This window comes from Myxocyprinus asiaticus, chromosome 11, assembly GCF_019703515.2.
Source record: "Myxocyprinus asiaticus isolate MX2 ecotype Aquarium Trade chromosome 11, UBuf_Myxa_2, whole genome shotgun sequence".
Lineage (NCBI taxonomy): Eukaryota > Metazoa > Chordata > Actinopteri > Cypriniformes > Catostomidae > Myxocyprinus > Myxocyprinus asiaticus.
Window position 1 is genome coordinate 47,585,984 of NC_059354.1, and position 25,463 is coordinate 47,611,446.

The 25,463-nt window shown below is 37.5% G+C and overlaps 1 protein-coding gene across 1 annotated transcript in view; it reads right to left on the bottom strand.

Moving 5' to 3' along the window:
• scn1laa (sodium channel, voltage-gated, type I-like, alpha) overlaps positions 1–25,463 on the bottom strand; it is a 91,619-nt gene that overhangs the window by 19,459 nt on the left and 46,697 nt on the right. Inside the window, exons 11-20 of the mRNA XM_051710272.1 lie at positions 23,412–23,618; positions 21,466–21,684; positions 20,240–20,596; positions 17,124–17,250; positions 15,045–15,283; positions 14,750–14,926; positions 14,294–14,650; positions 9,886–10,320; positions 4,273–4,411; positions 319–473 (exon numbers count right to left, since the gene is read on the bottom strand). Of these exons, the coding sequence (XP_051566232.1) occupies positions 319–473; positions 4,273–4,411; positions 9,886–10,320; positions 14,294–14,650; positions 14,750–14,926; positions 15,045–15,283; positions 17,124–17,250; positions 20,240–20,596; positions 21,466–21,684; positions 23,412–23,618 (2,412 nt within the window). The remainder of the gene's footprint in view (positions 1–318; positions 474–4,272; positions 4,412–9,885; positions 10,321–14,293; positions 14,651–14,749; positions 14,927–15,044; positions 15,284–17,123; positions 17,251–20,239; positions 20,597–21,465; positions 21,685–23,411; positions 23,619–25,463) is intronic.

Below are 25,463 nucleotides of genomic sequence, written 5' to 3' on the forward strand. Positions count from 1 at the left end.
TGGCATAAGGGTCAGTAAATGATGAGAGAATTTTCATTTTTGGGTGAACTATCCCTTTAATATTTATATTTAGCATTGGGTAAAATGGAATGCTCAGAAATTAGTTGAATACGGCACCAGAGTGACATTTAATATATGGACGGCATAATATACACAGTCCAAGAGTGACATTTTAGTGGTGCAGGAAAAAAGTCCTCCCAGCGACATTTGGTCATAAGACCGTTGAATAAAGACATAAAGAATTACAGTGTTTCATGATTTCATAGATCATTTTGTTTCTATAAGTTAGAGTGAGTTTGTGTGATTAGTCCCACTAACCAGAGCGCCACTGCTTAGTATAATCATGAAGACTATGAAGGTCTCAAACCAGCTGTGCTCCACTATGTTGTAACATGCTTGTCTTAAAGTCCACCATGTTCTCCAAAAGCCCTTCTCATCATTCACCTGGCAGCATGGGAACTTCTGGATACAACCTGAAGAAGGAAATGTCACAAATGGGCTTTTTTCTATATTTAAAATTCTTTGACATCAATCAATTTTCACTTACCAAGATAATGGCATGGATTTTTTAAAGACATGTACCATGGTATTACCATGATATTCTTTGAATTACCTTGGTGTCCCATGTAAATACCAAAGTATATGGTATACCTTGGTACTGTATATCACAAAGTACCATGGTCCCATCACAGAACATCCTTGTATCAATATACATTTACTTGAGAAGCAAAATGACATAAGTTCAAAATGAAATTGAATTTAGAGTTTTTTTTTTAAATAATAAAAAAATTGGTATGAATGGTGTAAGAAAAATAAACTTTCTTTTAACTTACTTTCTTACTCCATTGTCAAATGTTTATTTCTTAATGTTCTAAGCGTAAACAAACAGTCAATTTTGTTAGATTTTGTTAGATAGATCTCGCTTCAAGTAAATGTACACTATATTGCCAGAAGTATTCGCTCATCTGCCTTTAGACGCATATGAACTTAAGTGACATTCCATTCTTAATCCATAGGGTTTAATATGACGTTGGCCCACCCTTTGCAGCTATAACAGCATCAACTCTTCTGGGAAGGCTTTCCACAAGGTTTAGGAGTGTGTTTATGGGAATTTTTGACCATTCTTCCAGAAGCGCATTTGTGAGGTCAGACACTGATGTTGGATGAGAAGGCCTGGCTCGCAGTCTTCGCTCTAATTCATCCCAAAGGTGCTCTATCGGGTTGAGGTCAGGACTCTGTGCAGGCCAGTCAAGTTCTTCCACACCAAACTCGCTCATCCATGTCTTTATGGACCTTGCTTTGTGCACTGGTGCGCGGTCATGTTGGAACAGGAAGGGGCCACTTCCCAAACTGTTCCCACAAAGTTGGGAGCATGGAATTGTCCAAAATCTCTTGGTATGCTGAAGCATTCAGAGTTCCTTTCACTGGAACTAAGGGGCCAAGCCCAGCTCCTGAAAAACAACCCCACACCATAATCCCCCCTCCACCAAACTTCACAGTTGGCACAATGCAGTCAGACAAGTACCGTTCTCCTGACAACCGCCAAACCCAGACTCGTCCATCAGATTGCCAGATGGAGAAGCTTGATTTGTCACTCCAGAGAACGCGTCTCCACTGCTCTAGAGTCCAGTGGCGGCGTGCTTCACACCACTGCATCCGACACTTTGCATTGCACTTGGTGATGTATGGCTTGGATGCAGCTGCTCGGCCATGGAAACCCATTCCATGAAGCTCTCTATACACTGTTCTTGAGCTAATCTGAAGGCCACATGAACTTTGGAGGTCTGTAGCGATTGACTCTGCAGAAAGTTGGCGACCTCTGAGCACTATGCGCCTCAGCATCCGCTGACCCCGCTCTGTCATTTTACGTGGCCTACCACTTCGTGGCTGAGTTGCTGTCATTCCCAATCGCTTCCACTTTGTTATAATACCACTGACAGTTGACTGTGGAATATTTAGTAGCGAGGAAATTTCACGACTGGACTTGTTGCACAGGTGGCATCCAATCACAGTACCACGCTGGAATTCACTGAGCTCCTGAGAGCGGCCCATTCTTTCACAAATGTTTGTAGAAGCAGTCTGCATGCCTAGGTGCTTCATTTTATACACCTGTGGCCATGGAAGTGATTGGAACACCTGAATTCAATTATTTGGATGGGTGAGCGAATACTTTTGGCAATATAGTGTATCTTGAGGATATTTAAATATTTTTTACTGGAAAATAAGACAAAAATACTGAGTGAGAAAATAATTTTTTTTGCAGTACAAACAATATTTGCAACAAACTGTAGTTCTTGACACTTCTGGGATCACAACATGATTTGTCATTTATTATGTAAGGGATGATGTACAGTCATTATCACAAAATAAACCCCAGCAGGGGTGGTCAGGACCCTAATGCGGAGCAGAGGGATCTTATTTCACCCTTATTTTGCAATAATGACAGACTAACTGTACATTTTCCTGCTTATTACACTGCTAATTACCAAGTTAAACATTTGCATAGACATGAAACATAGATTTGAGTTGCAATTACATTATTATCTAAGAAGAAAGATACCACAGTATCTCCAGAAAAAGCTGAATTCCACCTCTGGTTTGCGTTAGGGTTATGTTGGTGTTTATTTACTGCGCAAATGACAGTTTGACTGCTCATTATCTAGCTTATTACATGACTACTTGCCAACTAAATAAATAAAAGGACATGAATCTGTTCATTCATTCATTTAATATTCAATTAGGAATGCAAAATTGGAAAAACAAAAAAACGACTTATTTCATTATTCAATTACAAAATCAATATAAAAAAAAAAACTCCCCTGGAGTTTGCAAGTTCGAATCCAGGGTGTGCTGAGTGACTCCAGCCAGGTCTCCTAAGCAACCAAATTGGCCCGGTTGCTAGGGTGGGTAGAGTCACATGGGTAACCTCCTCGTGGTCACTATAATGTGGTTCGCTCTCAGTGGGGCGCGTGGTGAGTTGTGCGTGGATTCCGCGGAGAATAGCGTGAAGCCTCCACACGCGCTATGTCTCCGCGTTAATGCGCTCAACAAGCCACTTGATAAGATGCGCGGATTGGCGGTCTCAGACGTGGAGGCAACTGAGATTCGTCCTCCGCCACCCGGATTGAGGCGAGTCACTACGCCACCACGAGGACTTAAAAGCGCACAGGGAATTGGGCATTCCAAGTTGAGGAGAAATAAATAAATAAAAAATAGGAAATTGGAAAAATAGCTATGGAGTCTGTGTACAATCCGTGTATCATTTGTTCATTTCATATTCAATCAGGAATTCAAAATCGGAAAAACAAATAACGACTTATTTAATTATTAATTTACAAAACCAATATTAAAAAAATAAATAATGACTTGTCTTTCTTAATTTCGATTTAATGCACAAGTTCAAAATAGGAAATTGGAAAAATAGCCACAGGACACTGTGCATTTTGATTATTTGATTTCACTAATATATGGCTTGAATATTTCATTCGCACATATGGGTTGGCCTGAAACGCCCCCATCTTCCACTATGCTGTGAGACAGAATAAAAGTTCTCTGCTGTTCAGATAAATTCGTCTCAGTTAGTATTAAATTCTTTACCATTTATTCTCCAAAACTCACCACGTTTATTCATGACTTCTTTTAAAGAAGAAAGGGGCGTTTCAGGTCCACCCATATGTGTGAATCAAATATTCAAGCCATATATTAGTGAAATCAAATAATCAAAATGCACAGTGTCCCATGGCAATTTTTCCAATTTCCTATTTATAACTTGAGCATTAAATCGAAATTACGAAAAACAAGTCATTATTCGTTTTTTAATATTGGTTTTGTAAACGAATAATGAAATAAGTCGTATTTTGTTTTTCCAGTTTTTAATTCCTAATTGAATATGAAATGAATGAAAGAATGAACGCAGACTGACATGAAATACTGATTTGATTTAAAATAATTTCTTTAGCTTACTAGTAGACATCGCAAGTAGAAGTAGTAAAGATAACTCGCAATACACGGATGACCATTGAAATATCACCTTATCTTATCTTACCATTATTCAGCATTTTTTCCGCTGGACCAGAATCGAGTATACCACAGAGCCATCTAATAATTTATTTTATTTTTTCTACTGACAGTTCCCAGAGGGAATTTTGTCTCAGACAAATGGGGGCCTTAGAGGCAAAGATGTTGAGGACTACAGCTTTTAAGTCTCACTATATGTAATGGACTTTGTTGAACAGATTCAGCTATATTCATTGCATCACTCAGACACCTCACCTGGTGTGAAACAGGCTTCTGGCTCTGTGGATTCCTCCATCTCAAAGTCCAGTGTGTCTTGTCCATCTTTAGCATGTCCAAAGTGTCTGAGATCCACCGTACTGCCCTCAGATGAACTCGGATCCATGTCAGCCAGCTTCTGCAAAAGCAGCACAGATGCACTAGGTTACTATGGCAAAGTCTCCACGGAGAGCAGTCGCTGAGAAGATGGCACATAAGAACGTGGTATTCAAAGTCAATCATTTCAGCTAAGTCATTCTGCCAGGCCGAGAATTGACCTCACAAGCATGGATGTTCTGATGGTATCCTTCTAGAATTTGTGGTTCATGAAGTGTTCATTAATATGGTCCCCACTGGCTCTTCATCTGCTTATGCATATGGAATGATCCCAAGTGGATGAAACCAGTAACGATAGCCTTATAAGCAGCGCTAGTGGTCATTCTAAAACAAACTGTGACAATGCGACTTTTGATTAAATTAAGACTTTCACGTAATTTGTCTGATAGAATAAGTGAATCCCTGCATTAAAAGAAATCACTTTTCAACATGGAAAATTCAGAGAATTTCATAGAATAAGCCACTATTGGATGGTGGTACAGGTTGACTGTTCTATTATCAAGTTTTGTTCGTTTTTTCTCCCTGTTGTTTAATATTACTTCATCAGAGACAGTAGGAATTGATTCCACCTTGGGTGAACAGCATGCATTACTTACTGTTTTAAAGATTGTGATGCATCTTTTGTATTTTCATGTCTAGAGCAACTCAACATAAACTAAATAGTTCATCCAAGTAATTATTAAATCAAAATGATAAAAAAATAAAATATTTTCTTACATGAAATTACATACTTAAAGGGATTGCTCACCCAAAAATTCTGACATCATTTACTCACCCTCATGCCATACCAGATGTGTATGACTTTATTCAGCAGAACACAAACAAAGTGTTAGCTCTGTAGGTCCATACAATGCAAGTGAATGGTGACCAGAACTTAGTAGCTCCAAAAAACACATACAGGAAACATAGAGGTAATCCATAAGACTCCAGTGGTTAAATCCATATCTTCAGAAGCAATATAATAGGTGTGGGTGAGAAACAGTTCAATATTATGTCTTTTACTCTAAATCTCCACTTTCACTTTTAAAACTGAAAGCCACATGTGGTGCCTGTTAAGTTTCACTTTCAAATCTGAAAGTGAAAGTGGAGATTTAGAGTAAAAAAGGATTTATTTAAATATTGCTATAATATATCCTATAATATTGCTTCTGAAGACATGGATTTAAATACTGGAGTCATATGGATTAATTTTATGTTTCCTTTATGTGATTTTTGGAGCTACAAAGGTCTGCTCACCATTCACTTGCATTGTGAGGACCTACAGAGCTGAGGAATTTTTCTAAAAAACTTAATTTGTGTTCTGCTGAAGAAAGAAAGTCATACACATCTGGGATGGCATGAGGGTGAGTAAATAATGAGAGAGTTTTCATTTTTGGGTGAACTATCCCTTTAATCCTTGTTCTATTAGTAATGAACAATTCACATGTGTTAAAAAAGAGGCCTGCGTTAGCTTAAAGTCAACTTGAAATGGCATTTGTGAGTGTGACGCATTTCACTTTCGTAATGTGACATTTTTGTGAGTAAGGCACAACTTTTATCCACTGGGAATTGACTGGGTCGAGAAAAGTGGGTGGGATTGAAAAAGTAAGAGGGCTTGATAATGTCAGCTGAAAAGGATGCCATTTCAGAGGTGGGGATGTTTTATTCAAAGTTTATGAAGACAAATATTTATTTATTTATTAATTTTTTATCCCCTTTTGTCCCAATTTGGAATGCCCAATTCCCACTACTTAGTAGGTCCTCATGGTGGTGCGGTTACTCACCTCAATCCAGGTGGTGGAGGACAAGTCTCAGTTGCCTCCGCTTCTGAGACAGTCATTATTCCTGCACGTCTCATCATGTGGCTCGTTGTGCATGACACCGTGGAGACTCCCAGCATGGGAGGCTCATGCTACTCTCCGCGATCCACGCACAACTTACCACGCTCCCCATTGAGAGCAAGAACCCCTAAATGCGACCACAAGGAGGTTATCCCATGTGACTCTACCCTCCCTAGCAACCGGGCCAATTTGGTTGCTTAGGAGACCTGGCTGGAGTCACTCAGCGTGCCCTGGATTCTAACTCGTGACTCCAGGGGTGGTAGTCAGCATCAATACTCGCTGAGCTACCCAGGCCCTCATATTTATTTTCTTTTAAACAATATGCACCAATGAACCGTTCACAATAGGACCACAAACACGTATTAAGAAAGAAAACAGGTGATTTCACGTTAACTTTAACAGCACATCCCTTCTATGCACTTTCTCAGAAATTATACAGAATAAATTTGATTAGAAACTTCACAAATTGCTAATTTTGCCTTAGTCAATTTATATTCTAATGCAGCACTAATCAAGGTTGTGTAGGTGGTCAAAAGGTTGTGACGTTTGCTAAGCAAAAAGCTGTGTCGTAGCTCTTGCTGTCACAGCATCCAGCTAATGCAGCTTGTGTAATGATGCAAGCATGTAATGATGAAATCCATCTGCAACCATTTGTCCTCCTCTGTGACAAAGCACAATACAATATACAGTAGCCTGGATGGCTTGAGTCTTTGTTTGGCCCATGCAGGACCTTTTCTGTCTGTCATTTGAATAGTTATCGATGCTACTGAGGCCACAGCATTTGGTTTGATGTATAGTAGTAGCCTGTTTTCTAAAATTCATGGAATTTACTGCTTACGCTTATTTGTGGGAAATAATTTTTGCTATATCAGTTGCTTGCAGGCTTTCAGATAAAATTTTGAGACTGAGTTTTGAGTAATTTTGACCATTACATTCTTTTTTTATTGTTTTAATATACCTAATTTAACCAGCCTTCCTCTCTAATCGCATCCAATTCACACACCAAGCTCAAACTCAGGCTACGTCAACAATAATATGTTTTCGTTTGAAAACATTTTTAGTTTCCTAACATCATAGTTTTTTCAAAATATGCTGTACTATAGAGCATCTTCAAAAATCTCAGTTTTCGGTCAAAGCAGACTCTGTTCCAGTGTGGATGAGAGGCATAATCGTAGCAAAACCAATGCATTTTCAACCGAAAATGTGGCCTCAGATTTAACATCCTTGCATTAGCCATGGCACTTTTCATTCAGTATGTCATTGCACAATCACTAAATAGCAGTGTATGAAGCACTGTCTGAGTTCTTCAGAACGATGTTTTGTCAGCATTGGCAGAAAAATACAGATGTTCAAGAACCTTTAGAATTAATTAGAAAATCAATTGGTTCTAGTGTTTCGATAAAAAAAGAACTGGTTTTCAAGAACTGCTTCAATCCTAGAGCTGTGTATGTTACACATCAACGACTGAATGAGGACACTAACTGTACAGTGGCGATTTCTCAGGGCCAGCAAAGCCTTCTCTGCTGGCGTAACATGCCAAATAAATAAATATTTTTTCATCCTTTTATTCTCATTGACCTTTTTGCCTATGTATTTTCAATCGCTTTCCACTCCTAATTCATCTACAAAAAAATAGCAAAAAAAAAAAAAAAAAAAGTTTATCCAATCAGAATTTATTCCTCGATGCTTACAAACAAAGTGTGAAAATTTTTTCACAAATCGCATGCCTGAAGCCATGCTCCTTAGCCGAAGCAGAGCATGAGTCATTCAGAATTTCTGCAGAATCCCTCAACACTGCAGATGAATGGGCACCTAAAGTCAGATTGTCAGAATCATCAGCCAATCAGATTGATTTATTTGATCTTGGTGGGTGTGGACTTTAGGATATGTCCCAGTCAAAGCCTTCTAGATGGTCTTGAGTGACGCAATCACGCTTTAAGTGACGTACGTAATTTGAAAGTGTAGAGCGCAAGGTTTTGCTGACGAGACGGCTGTCATCACTGCCTCATCACCATTGAGAAAGAGATCCTTATGGATTTAAAAACCCGAGATGTTCTGCATGATCGTATGAATTATTAATTAAACAGGAAAGGAGGGCTTATTTTCACTTCAAGCTAATTGGTAAGTGCTTTTTGCATTGTTATAGCAACATCAGGATTTTTCTATGTGTAAATTAGGCTGCTTGAGCATTCAGTGTCGGATCAAGTTTTGAAAAGTAACCGTGTACCCTGACGAAACAAAATTTACAGCAAGCAACATTTTAATCGCAAATATTATTAGAGAGCTTTTTCTTGGTATTAGACCTCCTTGGTTCTGGCTTTCGTGCAAGGAAGTGTTTTTAAAATTAGAATTAGTTGACTGCCATGTAATGTACAGTATGATAGGCATACGGTGTCTTATTCATGACACTGTGTTTTCTTAATGGCATGAATCGCACTGAAGGCCTAGACTTAAAATGCATGGGCCGCGGCTATAACTGTATGACCGCAGATGAAACTGATGATATTGGTGATATAGCAGGATATGAAGTGCACAAATGGCATAAACAATCCAAAATGAAGAAATATCCTCTTATTCATAAATGAAAGAACAGGCTTCATAGCTGTGGTAATGTCTTTGAAAAAGGTCTTACTGGTCCTCATCTTACACTTGAAAGCATCTCATAAATGCTGCAATGACAGACCAATTATGTTTATTTTGTTAACCCTTATTCGACAATATACCAAATGGTAGAAATATCTGTTTTTTTCAGCATCTTGTGCAGGAGCGATGTGTTTTAGACACCGTGTCAAGTAAAAAAAAAACAAACAAACTGTTAAAACACATGTCTCAAGACACCTGCGCTCTAAAGTATTTGAGGCAATTAGCTGAGGTTTTGAGACAATCAAGTAATTTTTATTAGTATTGCACTTTTCACTAAATGTATTGTTTCAAACAGCTTTACAGAAAATTCATATAAAAGGAATAGTGGTATAGATGATCAGTATATAGACAATTTTATGCCAACACCACAGACCACCACCTCCCCATTTCCCAGCAGAAAAGCAAATGAGCACGTTATCTTAACGGCTAAATTCTACACTCAGCCTCAAATGGCAGATAATGAGATCTAAAGACTAATATTTCACCGTTTCCCTGACTGCTCTTCCATGAAGTCCACATAAGTGTTGACGTAATGCACAATGCTCTTATGGGAATTAACCTGACCAGAGAGGAACTTGTCCAGAATTTACGGCAATAAGAAAACCACTTGTATCTACACTGTATCTACACAGCAGATGTTTGATTACTTGATCAAAACATATGCACAATTTCCCGTTTTCCATCCTCTCTCTTTCCACACTGACAGCTACTCTCAGATGTTGCATGAGAAAGTCTCTCGACATGACACTTACTGTACATCATTACTGTTGCCGCCGGATATTGACTACTCTGTCTGAACCAATGGATCAGATTTCATCACTTACGAAATGACAGTGTGATCAGTCAGTCCCAAAGATCAGATTTGAAAAATAAATCTGATTTATGCTCATTGTATAGCCAAAAAGACCCAATTGTGCAACTGCAGTAGTCTCAGATTCATAACTACCATGACTGGTCAAGATTTCATTGGTAAAGTTTGTTACTTTCAAAGATCCTGATATTTAAAAAACTGACTCCAAATCCATCATCTTACCTCTTTATCTTCATCTAGGTCTGATGAAAGGCTGCTAAAATCCTCTGTGTTAAGGCACTCAAAATCAGACTCTTCTTCAGCAATTGGGACACTGATGGTTAGGCTTGGGTTGCTGATGAAATTCTCACAGTATTTATCCACCCCGGCCATTCCCCCAGGGTCTTTAAAGAGCTCTAATGCGGTGTGGTTGGGGTTGTCTTTTATTTCGTAGTTGTTCAACGATTGCATGTTCCCATCTCTAGTTTTATTTTTCTTCTTCCGTCTTAAACAGCTGCTTCGGAAGAAACTTTGCAGACAGTCCTTAACGAAGGCAAAACCTTTCTTGATTCGACCAACCGCGATCTGCAGGTTGTTCTTCTCGCCTTCGTCGTCGGTGACCGCGAGGTTGTCAGCACTGAAGGAGCTGAGCAGCAGTGCAAGGAACAGGTTCAGAACCTAAAAGAAACATTAAATATGAAGAAACCAACAACTGGCACAGTATAACTTCATGCAACAGAAAAAAGCATTTGTTTAGTGGCAAGTAACTTATGAGCATTCTTTCATTCTTAAGGAAACTAAATGGAGTTCTCAGTTATGTTTTATTTAGAGGTGAAGTGTGTAATGTCTGTGCCACTAGTGGAACCAAATGGAATGGACTTAACATTTGCATTGCAAATTACATAATAAAATGAAAAGTGATGGTATAAATTATAAAACTATTGATTTAAAGTTGTTGATTATAAGTGAAGAATCAATATATTTAAAGAATATTGCAAAATATTCAGATATACACAAATATATTAGTAATTTGAGAGTGTAGGGAGATGGGCCAGTTCTATTAAAATCGATGGGAGAGCCAAGGAGCTCTAAGCACCCAACGACAATGGATATAGAAAGGAAGTCCCGCCTTACAGGTAAAAGAGCCAATCGCCTTTTAGATACAGACATTGCCTGTCAATCAACTCAAGAACGTGCATGCGCATTAGCTATACAAGCTGGGAAAATTGCTGAGGTAAAGAAGCACAATTTATGATTCCAGTGTTGTCAAATTTTATTGTTGACCTGATTGCGCTATTCACAGTGCGACATGGGAGTGGGCGGTCGCTGCAGAGTTCTTTTAGCGTGCTTTGTTGGCCATTTTCTGATTGGTGGAACTTAATCTTCAAAATCATGGGTAGTGTAGCTCTTCACCAGAAATTCCACTATTAAACACAATTTTTGACAATGAAGTTGTAATAACATGGACTGATGGCTTCAGCGGAAACATATACCATCAATTAACAACTTCTGAGCTCATGGTAGGTCTGTCTTTAATGTTTTTTTAAGTAATCATTAAAGATTAATTCGCCTATAGAGAAAATGTATGTGATTTTTAATTGGGAAACCAAACTGTTACACTCAACAAAAGTTGTCACATTCAATTTAATGTAAAGAATGGTTTTGCAAACAATTTACACAGAAATTTGTTCTTCTCATGCCCATGAATGAGGCCCAATATTAATATTTGACCATTTAAACAATGGCAAATTTGAAAGCGCCACCATGTTTAACCTTTTCGGGGAAAAAACAACCTAAGAATTGCTGACTTATAATTGTCTGCACATTAAACTGGCATAGAAGGAAGTATTTTAAAGTTGAAAAGATTGCACATATCATCTTGAAGAATCAAGTTTGTCTCTGATATATTACAGAGGACCAAACCTGCAAAAACGAATAAATACACTCCTGGGCAAAATAAATAAATAAATAAAATAAAAATGGGCCAAGCCCAAAATGGCAAAACATTAAGCTTTTAATGGTCTTAACTACAAACCATTGGTCAGGAAATTAGCAAAAAATAAAAAATAGATAAAGTAACTTAGTATGGGATAGTTTTGCCCTTTGATTTCTTTAAATGTTTAAGCCTTGTGGGTAACCTTGCGGACAGCTCTTTACAGGAAGTAGAGTCATTGTTGTTCCACTCAATGTTGATGGCTTCAAACAGTTGATGAGACCAAATATTCTCTATAGGGTTCAAATTTGGACTCTGACCAGGCCAAAACATGAGCATGATGGACTTGTTCTCAAGACACTTCTTGGTGGTCTTTGCAGTGTGCGCAGGAGCATTGTCTCGTTAAAATTACATCTGATCATTCAAAAAAAAAAAAAAAAAAAAATTTTTAGTTGTGTGAAGCAAGCCTTTCTGCAATATTCTCCTGTACTCCAAAGCATTCATTGACTTTTCACGGTGAAGCAGCACACCAGTACCAGCAGCTGAAAAGGCTCCCAACACCATGACAACTTCTTCCTCCATGCTTCACTGTGGTAGAGATGCATTCACTATTGTAATTCTCAGCAGATCTTCGAAGACACCTCTCTGGAGCATCACCATGCAACTCAAATCATGATTCATCACTCCACACAACTCTGGTGAACCACTCTGAATCAAACTTTCTGTCATTGATGGTTCTGAGGCCTTGAATTATGCTGACAGTATTTGTAGGCTTTTTTTTCCCGTCTTTTTCTTGATCTGTAAATTTCAGTAGGTGGTCATTCCTGCATGAAGAGTCTTTGGGCCTTCCAGATCCTTTCTTTCTGGTAACCTGTTGTTTCAAAGCGTTGACCTATTCTCTTAATAGCTGATAGAGAAATAGGGATTTTCTCTACCTTTAGGGTCTTTTAAACTTCAGAAAAGCTACAGTTGGCCTAACGCAGACCAGCTATGCGGTTTTTGACAGCAAACCCTGCATGATATTTTGCTTTTTTTGGAGCAGATTTTCTCACTCCTTTATCTTGGGACTCACAACACTACATAAAGATCTATTCCTGTTCTATCACTCCTGGTTCCATTTATGAGTTTGTTATCAGGCCTTTGAACTGATGACTAATCTTTTAAGAAAAAAATAAAAATAAATAAAACATCCCAGAAGATATTTTTGTTGTACACCCAGACATGTGTTAGTTTACATTTTATATCAAACATTTTAATCAGTATCATGATTTTACCTTTGCATACAAGAAGACTATATAAGTTAATTTCCCTGTTTCCAGCTTTTTCCCAAGCAGTTCACTGCAGCAAAAGTTAATGAGCAAATTGTGGCACAGAAGTGAACCAGGAGTGCGTTTGTTTAATTCTTGCTATTTTCCTGACCAATGATTTGTTCATGAGACCATTAAAAGCTTAATGTTTTGCTATTTTGGGCTTGGCCCATTTAAAAAAAAATGTTTTACCCGGGAGTGTACTTAAATAAATAAATAAATTAGTTCTACCGTCAATAAGTCAACAATTAGTCCAATTTTTGCAATTAATTTACTAATTTCTATAATTATTACACATATTTATTTTTACATCTACTTTTATCTGTATTTATCATTTAAACATACTGTATTCATTCCCGTATTTATTTATTCTTACATTGATTTATTTCTGTATTTCTGTATTATTTAGTTGAATTATGCATTCTATGAATGATCAACCAATAAAGATAAACTGACCACCCCCTCATTATCATATTAACGGAGGAAGTGCAGGAACAAATAAATAATTAATCAAATAATAAATAAATACAGAAATAAACAAAAGAATAAAGCATTGTATAAATAAATAAATATATAAATATACAGAAATATTTAAATGAAAAAATAGACAAATACAAATCAATATACATTTTGCATTTGTTTCAATTCTTTTTGAATTTCCACAGCCATTTAATTATGATATTTCATTGTTTATTGCTATAATTATTTCTTTTTTTTATTTTTCCTTCTTAATTTCCTTCTCATCTCTAATTTCTTTCTTTCCTTTTAATTTTTGCAGGTTTGGTCTTCTGTAATTTATCTCCTAAAATTCATGTAAACAAATGAGACAATGGATTACATGCAGTAAACATATAGAGCTATAAAATTAAAATGGATAGCATAGGTCAGACATGTGCTTGGAATAATTTTATGGGAAAAGTTGAGGCTTTGATATCTTGACAAATCTGAACACAGTCATGGACAGCCAAGATCTCATCTGAAACTCTAAAGGAGACACATGTAAGATTACAGTTTTGTGTTTTTTTTTGGGGGGGGGGCATAGTGGGCTAAAGCACAGGACTGGTAAGCAGAAGGTTGCTGGTTCAGTTCCCACAGCCACCACCATTGTGTCCTTGAGCAAGACACTTAACTCCAGGGGGACTGTCTCTTAAGTGCACTGTAAATCACTTTGGATAAAAGTGTCTGCTAAATTAATGAAGCAATTGTAATCTAGCCACAAAAATCTGGAGACTTCAGCAAAAGTCTGATTTTAATCTCATTGCTGTCTACAATAAGCAATTGAGAGATCTTAAAGAGATCTCATTTGGGAGAAATGAGAGTTGAATGATGATTGACGAGAACAACATTTCTGCAATAACAGACATATACATTTTGTCATTCATGCTAATTCCTAGAAATAGACAATACATACCACCAGATTCCCAATCACCATGACCATGAGGAAGACTATCAAGCACATGGGCTGTCCCGCCACTTGCATACAGTCCCACATGGTCTCGATCCACTCCCCACACAACACCCTGAAGACAATGAGGAACGAGTGGAAGAAATCGTTCATGTGCCAGCGAGGAAGAGTGCAATCTTCAGAAATCTTACACACGCAGTCGCGGTAGTTCTTTCCGAACAGCTGCATGCCCACCACCGCGAAGATGAAGACGATGATGGCTAGCACCAATGTCAGATTGCTCAAGGCTCCGAGTGAGTTACCTATGATCTTGATTAGCATGTTTAAAGTCGGCCAGGACTTAGCTAGTTTGAAGACTCTCAGCTGTGACAATAAACAACATAAACAATTATTTAGCATCAACCAAATTTTACATTTATCTCACAGGTGTGGATGTGACAGATGAAAGCAGGATACTCTTACCAATCGGCATGGCCTAAGGAAACCCATTCCAGACAACACATTTGTCAAACAAAGCTCTAGCAGACTAAGAGTGACAATGATGCTGTCGAAGATATTCCAGCCTTCCTGAAAATAATTATACGGGTCTAAAGCAATGATTTTTAAAATCATTTCTGCTGTAAAGATTCCGATGAATACCTGCAGGTAAAGAGAAAACACTTTTAACAGTACCATCTTTTATTAAAACTAGGGTTGTCAGTCAATTAAAATTTTACTACTACATTTTTCTGTCAAATGCTGCATGAAATGTGCTTACCACATTGCCATCTGAAAGCACTTTGGAAAAGTAGTCATCCATGGGATGATATTCCAAGGCCATGAACACTGTGTTTATCACAATGCAAATTGTGATGAACAGGTCAGCAAACGGGTCCATGACAATCATGTGGACAAACTTCTTTAACCTCAGCCACGCAGGACAACAATCCCAGATTAGATAATTCTCTGCAAAATCGAACCAGCAATCCACACACTTCTGTTTCCAAACCTCAGTCACTGTTGTGTTAAAAAAAGATGGAAAAAAAAACAATTTGAAAGCTGGATGTGACCTTACTCTAACTACATTTAACACAGTTTTTAATTTTTTATTTCAAATTCTGTTAGCAATTTTAAAAGTATGTACATTTCTGTACCATGTGTATCAAGTTAATGTTAAATAAAAATGAAAATTCTGTCATTATTTACGCATCCTAATGTTGTTCCAACCTGACATGATGTTGCTCTTTAAGGGGAATACAAAAGGAGAAATCTTAGAGAAATCTAATCTTTCAATTTAATGACAGTTTATGTCTGTCAAGGTCCTAAAAAATGACAAACACCATCACTGAAGTTACGAAATATGCACGAAACAATTGCTGTACGTTTGTCATACACGATTGGAGAAAGGTGCCATCCATTGTTCCTGGCAGGCTACTTTGCTTTACAGGCTCAATATGGTTAGGACAGCCTGGTCTTGTGAAATTTATGTGACCATGTCAACATTTTTGCAATTCAAAATGTACGTGCTGCATGACACGTTTGGCTGCAGTTATCCAGTGAAATGTCCATCTGGGGGCGCCAAAAGCGAGTAAAATGGTGTCAAACAAGGTTTTAAGGTGAATTTTAGATGAACGTTTTAATGATTAAGACATACCTCCCTAACCTAAAACTTTTGCCTGAACCTAACCAACAGTGTTTTTAAATATAAGTGAGATGTTATAAAAGACATTCTTACCTAATCAATGCCGAAACTTATCCGATAGTGTTTGAAAATGCAGAAGCGAAATGAAAAGCACATTTTCTGAAGCAACCACATCATTTTGTGTTGCTTCAATGACTCTGTCGTGTCACGTGTCAGCTTGACTTTTGGTTGGTCTTAAACCGCAGTCCTCAGAGGTCAAAGTCCAATGCTCTATGAAGTGAGCTACCATGCAATATGATCACTTTGGAATAAGTGTATGTATGTAGGTGGGTCTGTAATACAAGCGTTAAATTGTATAGTTTTCAAAAGATGTGTAAGAGTAAAAGTGTGTCTATATCATAAAATAGCAGGGTCTGAGAAATAGTAATATATTACCCCAACAGAAATTAAAGCACCATATCGTTTTTTCTGGACTTACGGTATTTCATGCTCTGCTGTTCCGCTTTGCTCCACTGCTGAATCTCTAACGTCACAACTAAAGAAATTATATTTTACCCGAGTTTTGATTTTGCATTCTAAATTTAATGAGGCCCTGAAATGACACCAAAACAGCATGCCTTTCTATTGCATTGTGTTTGCTGGCTGTGCTCAACAACAAACACTGCGTGACTGGTGTAGTTTTATTCTTGAACAATTAATGACTCTTATGGGCCGGTACTTTCAGTGAATTTTTCCAAACGACTGGCCAACTCGCGAGATATCGGTTTGAATCAGTCTGACGAATCCTTCACTGAATGAACTGACTTTTAAATATTTTAAGTGAATTGTTCAGCTTAATTCAGTCATTACACTTGTTGTTTAAATGATAACATTAAGTTAAGATACCCAGTTTTTGTAATAATAGTTTTATCATTTGAATATAATTTGAATTTATAATTTGTACAATGTGTGTTTGTCGTACAAAGCAATCTACAGTATGACTTCAGAAGACTTAGATTACAGTCATATGAACTAAATGTCTTTTTTAGAGCTTGACAGACATGGTGACTATGAACTTTTGTAGTAAACTTTTTGAGTAGTAAATAATAACAGAAGATTAATTTTAGTTAATCTTAACTCTTTAAAAGTACATTTACATATAGTGATAAAGTCAACAAATATCCCTCACATTTAGTTTCTTCATAATGTTTTAATGAGCATTTACGGATTACTTACTGTCAGTAGGGTTGTTGCTGACACTCACTACGCTCAGAGCTCGCTGTCTCGCTGACTGGTTTTGTAGAAAAGCCACTGAGAAACGTTGGGAATCACAACGTCCTCTGAACTCTTCATCTGTGTCACCCTGTAAAACACACATCCAATAAACGGCAACCACCTCAGTTTAATTGTGTCAGCACAAATGTCAATGAGTGTGGTCAACAAGTTAACAATGTATGTCATTAAAGAAATAGTTCAGCCAAAAATGATAATTCTCTCTCATCATTTACTCACCCTTATGCTGTCTCAAACTTGTATGACTTGGTTGGTCCATTTCTCACCCAAAATTGATCATATCGCTTTAGAATAAATGGATTAAACCACTCAAGGTTTATGGATTACCTTTATGCTGACTTTGTCTTTATTGGAGCTCGAAAGTGCTGGATCCCATTGACTTGCATTGTATGGCCCAAAACAACTAAAATCTTCATCAAAATATATTTATTTGTGTTTTGTTTGTGTTTGAGACGGCATAAAAATTAGTAGATAAAAATAAGAGAATTATCATTTTAGGGTGAGCTATTTCTTAAATGATTAGTTGGGTTTGTGCTCTTGCATTTTAATTTATAAAGTACTCTAACCCTTCTTTGCAAACAATGTATGGTGTAAATACAATTTTTCCATATTGTTTGAAGGAGAGCTTTGCACAAAATGTGGAATAACATGCTTTTCAATACATGCCTTAACATGCTTTTCAACACAATGCTGAAAATAAAATGTGGCTTCTTTTTTCTGATTAACCGATAAATTCATCAAATTAAGTAATAAACAGATTCAAGTTCTTAGATGCAGCTCTATTAAAATCTCAATTTTTATAGTTTTAGTGTTATTATATCCTCCTAGCAAAATGTATTGTTTATGGACTAGTGAAAAAACGATTTATGAGCAGGCCCACATAATCTTTGCACGCACAACACTGTAGAAATCTGCAAATTGTAATGGTCATTATTCGCTTAGTTCTTCGCTCCCTAATTGAATGTTTGTTAATTAAATATTTCGCATAACTGGATATTGCTTTCAGCTACCAATAAACGTGTAGTACTCTCAACTCTCAGCTTTATGTTTTATTTTATTTTTATTTTTTTTTGCCAAGTTTAAATCCATCCCATAGAATTTTGCAGATTTTTACCCAAAATTAGCTCAGAAAATTTGAAAAGGTATGCAGATTCTGCCTGGGCTTTATTATGTGAGAAAATCTGAAATATCATGCTGGAAAATCCAGCTTAATATGGTAGCTGTATTTTGAAACATTGTAGCTGGTTTATAGTTGGCCAAACTAGTCATTCTCTGGTCAAAGCTGGTAACTTAGCAACAAACCATCTGTCACCTTAATGTGGCCAATAACCTCATCTAATAACCATCTTGGATCAGTTAATAATCTGCTTGAATAAAATAATAACCTGCTTGAATAAGATAATAATAATAATAAAAAAACTTACGTCAGTTAATAGTTAGCTTGAAACAGCTAATAACTAGCTTAAATAAGATAACTAATTTCGGTCAGTTAAAAACCAGCTTGAGTAAGCTAATAACCATCTTGGGTCAGTTAATAATCAGCTTAAATAAGCTAATAAACAATTCAAATAAGCTAATAACAAACTTGAATAAGCTAGTAAACACTTTAGGTCAGCTTATAACCAGCTTAAATAAGCTGATAACCAATTCAGGTCAGCTATTAATCAGATTGAATAAGCTAATAACCAAATTAGGTCAGCTAATATCCAGGTTGAATCAGTTAATAACCAGTTTAAATAAGCTAATAACCATCTTAAATGAGCAAATAACCAATTTAGGTCAGCTAATAACCATCATTGGTCAGCTAATAATCAGCTTGATAAGCTAATTAACAGCTTTAATAAATTAGTAATCAGCTTGAATAAGCTAATAACCAGCTTAGGTCATCTTGTGTTAGCTAATAATCAGCTTGAATAAGCTAATATCCAATTTAGGCCAGTTAATAACCAGCTAGGATTAGCTAATTACCATCTTGGATCAGCTAATAACCATCTTAAATAAGCTAACAACCAATTTAGGTCAGCTCATAACCACCTCAAATATGCTAATAAGCTAATAACCAGTGTGAATAAGATAATAACCAATTTAGGTCAGTTAATTACTATCTTGAATGAGCTAATAGTCAGCTTGGATTAGCTAATCACCTGCTCGAAATGGCTAATAACCAAAGTTGGTCAGCTAATTACCAGCTTGAATATGCTAAAAAAAAAAAACAAGCTCGGATCAACTAATAACTATCTAGGATTAGCTAATAACCATGTTCGATAAGCTAATAACCAGCTTAAATCAGCCAATAACCAGTTTAAATAAGATAATAACCATTCTGAATAAGCTAATAACCAACTTAGGTCAGTTTATAACCATCTTGGGTCAGCTAATAATCAACCTGAATAAGCTAATAACCAGCTCGAATAAGTGAATAAGCAGCTTAGGTCAGCTAATAAACATCTTGTGTTAGCTAATAATCTGTTTGAATAAATTAATAACCAACTGGAAGATGCTAATATTTAGGCCAGCTAATACCCAGCTAGGATTAGATAATTACCATCTTGTGTCAGCTAATAACCACATTAAATAAGCTAACAACCAATTTAGGTCAGCTCATAACCAGCTCAAATATGCTAATAACCAATATGAATAAGCTAATAACCAACTTAGGTCAGTTAATTACTATCTTGAATGAGCTAATAGCCAGCTTGGATTAGCTAATAACCAAAATTGGTCAGCTAATTACTAGCTTGAATATGCTAAAAGCCAGCTTGGATCAACTAAAACAAAAGCTTGAATCAGCATACAACCATCTTAAATCTACTAAAAACCAGCCTGGACCAGATAATAACCAGTTTGGTAATGAAATGGTCCAGCATCTTCAAAAATATTTCCAGCTTAAGGTGGATTTTCCAGCAGGGTGAGAAGAAAATTGTTATAAAATTGTGCAAAATAAAGTCAACCAGCTCAAAACGCAAGCATTGCAAGCTTCACATCAAAACCACAATGACAGGGCAAATGGTACATCACAGGGCAAGCAAAGGTTTGGGCACTAAAGTTAATTCCCTTACACAAGTGTCGGCAAACATGGTTTTTTTTCTGGACACCTGTGGCGTTAATAGTCCTGAGGGCGAGTTGGGTGTAGAAGCTCCGCCCGCCACCATCACCAGGCCATTGCTGTCAACCACATAGCGCACTTTTCCGTTAGAGGGCAGCAGTAAGCGTGGCGTCAGGCTGCCTCTGCTAACGTTGCTGTAGAGACGTTCAGTACGACAAGGTACAAACAGGGAGTCTTTCCGACTGCCTGTCTCCTCACACAAGCTTTGCTCATCATCAGCATAGTTGTTTTCGGAATGCACACGGCCGCGGAAGCTGAAGATGCTAGTTTTGCTGTCCCGACGGGGGGAACCCTGGAAGCTCAGGGGGGACTGGAGAGAAAAACAGGCCTCAAGCTCAGCTTTTCACATACATGTACAAAGACCCTGTTTACACCTGTTATTAACATCTAATTTGGATTATCAGATCTGTTAACAGTGATCTGTCTCAGCTGACCACTTGTGAGCAGATCACCCAAAATAGATTTTAATACCAGGTGTAAACAGGGACAAAACTTTAAGGCATGTCAAACCGATGAATTCCTTACCGATAAAGCTTGGAGTTGAATAGAAATGGCTGGACAGAACATAAGTGGCAGAGGCCATGAAAGTGATGAAGATGACAAAGATGTTGATGGTTTGAATGAATATTATAAATTGCAGTATAACAATGAGGAGATAACAGAGAGAGGAGGATTATAAAATAAATAAATAAAAAATGCTGATGATAGACTATAACAAAAAAAAAGCATTTCCAAAGCAAAGGAATGAAAACAAATCCACAGAATTGCTATAAACAAGAAAAAGCACTGGGAATTATGATTATTTGGATGTTCAAATAAAAGTGAAGAAGCTGAGCAGACGAAGCTCACCCGTCCATCCATTCACCCATCCACCCATCCACTCATGAATGTAATGGCTTACCAACAACTGCACTGCAACCACAAAGCAACCTTCAAATCTTCAAATACCTGTATAACCTTAAAACCTTTAAACGTCAAGCTTTTAAACTTATTTTAAACTTTCATGCAAGTCTTTGTCAGACCAAAACCAACATTGTGGATTTACTTTCCTTTTCTTGTCTAAAAATGACAGACATTAAACAGAAAAATGCCTGGATTGTGAACAAGTAAATAAGACTCCTTTACAACTATGACAAGCATTAAATGTCAATATCACACAGCACGCAAGGTATTTCTGACCTGGTGTGGAGATGTGCAAGTCCTCTTATATGAGCGCAGGTTGTTTCGGAAGCTGTTCTTTCTAACGCTTGAATTTTCATCTTTCTCGCCTTCTCCCTGACGCTGTCTCTTCTTTCTGCGGTTGCGTCTTTCTTTGGCACTTTTGGAGCTGAGTTTGGAAGTGTCAGAAGAGCTCTCCGTCATTCCTCCACTGAGCTCATCACACTTTGACGCTGCGGCCTGTCAATCAATCAATCAATCAATCAATCAATCAATCAATCAATCACATAACAGACACAATACTGTTACACAGGCAACAGACCACTTAAAGGGAAAGTCCACCCAAAAATTTAAACTCTGTCATCATATACTCACCCTCATGTTGTTCCAAACCTGTATAACCTACAGTCTTCCTTGGAACACAAAAGTAGATATTAGGCAGAATGTTAGCTTCATTCACTTTCATTGCATTGAAAAAATATGCAATGACAGTGAATGGTGACTGAGGCTAATATTCTGCCTAACATCTCATGAGGCTAACATCTCCAGCCTAACAAGAATCTCATAGGAGGTAGAGAAAATGAAGACTGAATTTTTATTTTTGGGTGAATGTAATGCAATTGACCCTTCGCTACAACCAATCCTATTTTAGCAACTGTTGCCGTGTGCCATTTCTCCAATGACAGTCTACGTGAGAAATGTGTTTGAGTAGATTAAATCAGAATTTAACAGAAATGGTTCTAAAAATGTAAAAAACTTTGTTGCTGGTCACTTGAAATAGTGACACAAGGTACAGAGAGAGGATACCCGCAGTGTTTTTTCTTTCTCTTAAAATATATATATATATATATATATATTTAAATAAATATTGAGAAGAGCATGCTATGGATTAAACTGTGTTAGTCCTCATTCTCAAATGAACATGTATTACATCAGCGAGGACACCTACATTTGCTAATTACGTAAAGCTAATAAGTTAACATAATAATTCACGTATTGATTCAGGTCTTTGTAAAGAAAATAGTAAATAAGGAGTTCACAGCATCATAGTGAATGTTTTATGAGACATTATGAGCAGTTCTGTTCACTTACACTAATAATAGCAGGTGTGTAATCACTATCGAATGACGCTTTTCTCTTTTTATGTGGCTGTGATGATCATTTGCCTCAATTCCGATTCACATTCTCCACAGTTTTCAATGAAAATTAAAAAACATCAGATAAATTAGCTTTAAAATGTCACTCTTCATTCCAGCTCACTTAAGAATACTGTCAATTCCGTTTATGAGAATATTTAGCCAAAAACCACACCGTTCACGGCAATCTCCAAATCATTCTTATGGGAAGTTCTGCAAAGCTTGTAGCCAAGGGGGGCGGAGCTTAGCGAAGGGTCAAATAAGGTCAAGTCCATTTACATTGCAATTGTTGTCCCTACCACAAAATCATGGTTGTTTCTGCAAAATTTCAAGTAAAGTGTCTATATTCAAATCAGATCTAAAACCTTTATCTATGTGATAAAATGTCAAAACATGTGGAGGCCTATGAGCTGGCCGAGACAGAATCTGCAAACTTTTTATGCATTTTCTGCGCAAATCTTGAGCGGAAATTCTGTATTCAGAATTCATCAAAACAGATTTAAAAATGGTACAATTTGTGCTAAAAGTAGCTCAAATATTGAACTAACAAACACTCCAAATAAGTGGGGATATCTTCAAATTGACAGGAATTGCAGTTCTACCGAAATCTTTTGAGTTTTGTAGGGTCAGGTTCCATGTGAATGACTAGAGAAGTCAAATGACATTAAGGATCGTTTTAAGTGAAGCACAGTTAAATACCTTTGTAATCACGCATGAGTACATGTGCTACATTCTACACGTTTTAATAATTCCAAATAATTTTGTGTTGTTAACAGAACAGTAGTATTATTAAAATAATGTGTGTGTATACATTTCCTATGAAAAACAGACCTGCTCTTCCTCTTCTTGTCTCATGAGCTGCTCAATCATGGTGTTAAACTCCTCCTCTTTCTTCAAAGCCTCCTCAATAGTGGCTTGGTTCTGTTCATCATATGCCATGGCAACCACTGCCAAGATTAGGTTCACCAGGTAGAAAGATCCCAGGAAGATGACCAGTACGAAGAAAATCATGTAGGTCTTCCCCGCTGCCCGAAGAGTCTGTAGGAAAAGCTCATGATTAGTTCTTTAGTCTGTAAAAGTGTATGATGAAAGAGCATTGTCTCTTAAAGGAACAGTTCACTCAAATTTACATTTTGTCATTATTTACTCAACCTCATGTTCTTCTGACCGTATGTTATTTGCCTTCTACAGCAAAACACAATACTATCAAGTCAAATCAAGCCATTTTTATTTGTAAAGCGCTTTTCACTATACACATCATTTCAAAGCAGCTTTACAGAAAATCATGCTTTAAAAGAAAATGAAACTGTAATATCTATAAAGTCTTAGTGTCACAGGGCGAGAGCGAGACAGAGACCCAAGAGCAGAGGAACAGTTCAAAGGATTTATTTACAATAAATAATAATTTAGGCCAATCCAGCCTGATCCAGCGCCAAACATGACACACGAGGGGATTCAAATAGGCAGGAAAAAACAAGGGACAGGTGTTGCTCACTAGCTGAGAGTTGGCATGATCAGCATTCCCATGGAAACAATCAGCGTTCTTATGGAAACACTGATTCCGCATGCCAGCGGCACCTGAAACACATGAGGGAGAAAACGTCAACACAATTGGAACAAAACAAACAGAACATAGAGCATGAGTGTACGGATCCCGACACAGACCAACACCGAACCATACAGGAAGTCAGGATCCAGACACCATGCTCCGGACATGAAACAAGACCGATCGAAGAGCGCACGGCAGTAACTCACAACCGGACCCTTTCGCTCACACAAAGAACGTACACAAAACACAAGACATGGGGTGATGATGATGTCACGGTCCCGTCAGATAAAAACCCAACCTGACAGAATGACAGGACCGCGACATCACCGAAGAGCAAACGGCGGTACCTCACACGAGGACCCGTGCGCTCAACACAAAGACAGGACACGAAACACAAGACAGAACATGGGGCAATGATGTCACTGTCCCATCAGACAAAAACCCAACCTGACACTTAGACTCATCATTGCATAATTGTAAATTGTGTATAAAAATAAATAATTAAATAGTTAAATATTTAGGTATATAGACCTCCAGTGAGCAAGCCGAAGGCAACTGTGGCAAGGAACACAAAACTCATAAGATGTTGGTTAATGGGGAAAATAACCTTGGGAGAAACCAGGCTCACTGTGGGGGCTAGTTCTCCTCTGGCTAAGCACGAGTATAATGCCAGTATTAGTTATTTGTGTACAGCGCAAGTCGTGTGTGCAGTGCAATTCCAGAGGCGGTGGAACATGCTTTTACATCAACGAAAGTTGATGTACAGATGTAACAGCGTTGAAGAAGATGTGCTGACCTAATATAGAAGTGCTCTTCATCAACATTAAGCCTTTCTACTCGCCGCGGGAGTTTTCCTTGTTCATTCTGGTGAGTGTTTATATCCCACCACAAGCATGTGTGAATGCAGCGTGCACAGACACGGAGCAACAACGCCCGGACTCACTTATTATTATTCTGGGGGATTTTAATAAAGCTAACCTCACCCGTGAACTTCCAAAATACAAATAACACATCACATGCCCCACCAGAGACTGGACCACTGCTACACAATAATAAAGGATGCATATCACTCTGTCCCTTGTGCAGCTTAAGACTCTCTGATCACTGTCTGGTTCATCTTCTTCCGACCTACAAGCAGAAACTAAAATCAGCTAAGCCTGTTGTAAGGACTGTAAAGAGATGGACCAATGAAGCAGAGCTGGAATTACAAGGCTGCTTTGACTGCACTGATTGGAGTGTTTTTGAAGCTGCAGCCACAGACCTGGATGAGCTCACAGATACTGTGACATCATATATCAGTTTCTGTGAGGAAAGGGGCATCCCTACTAGGACAT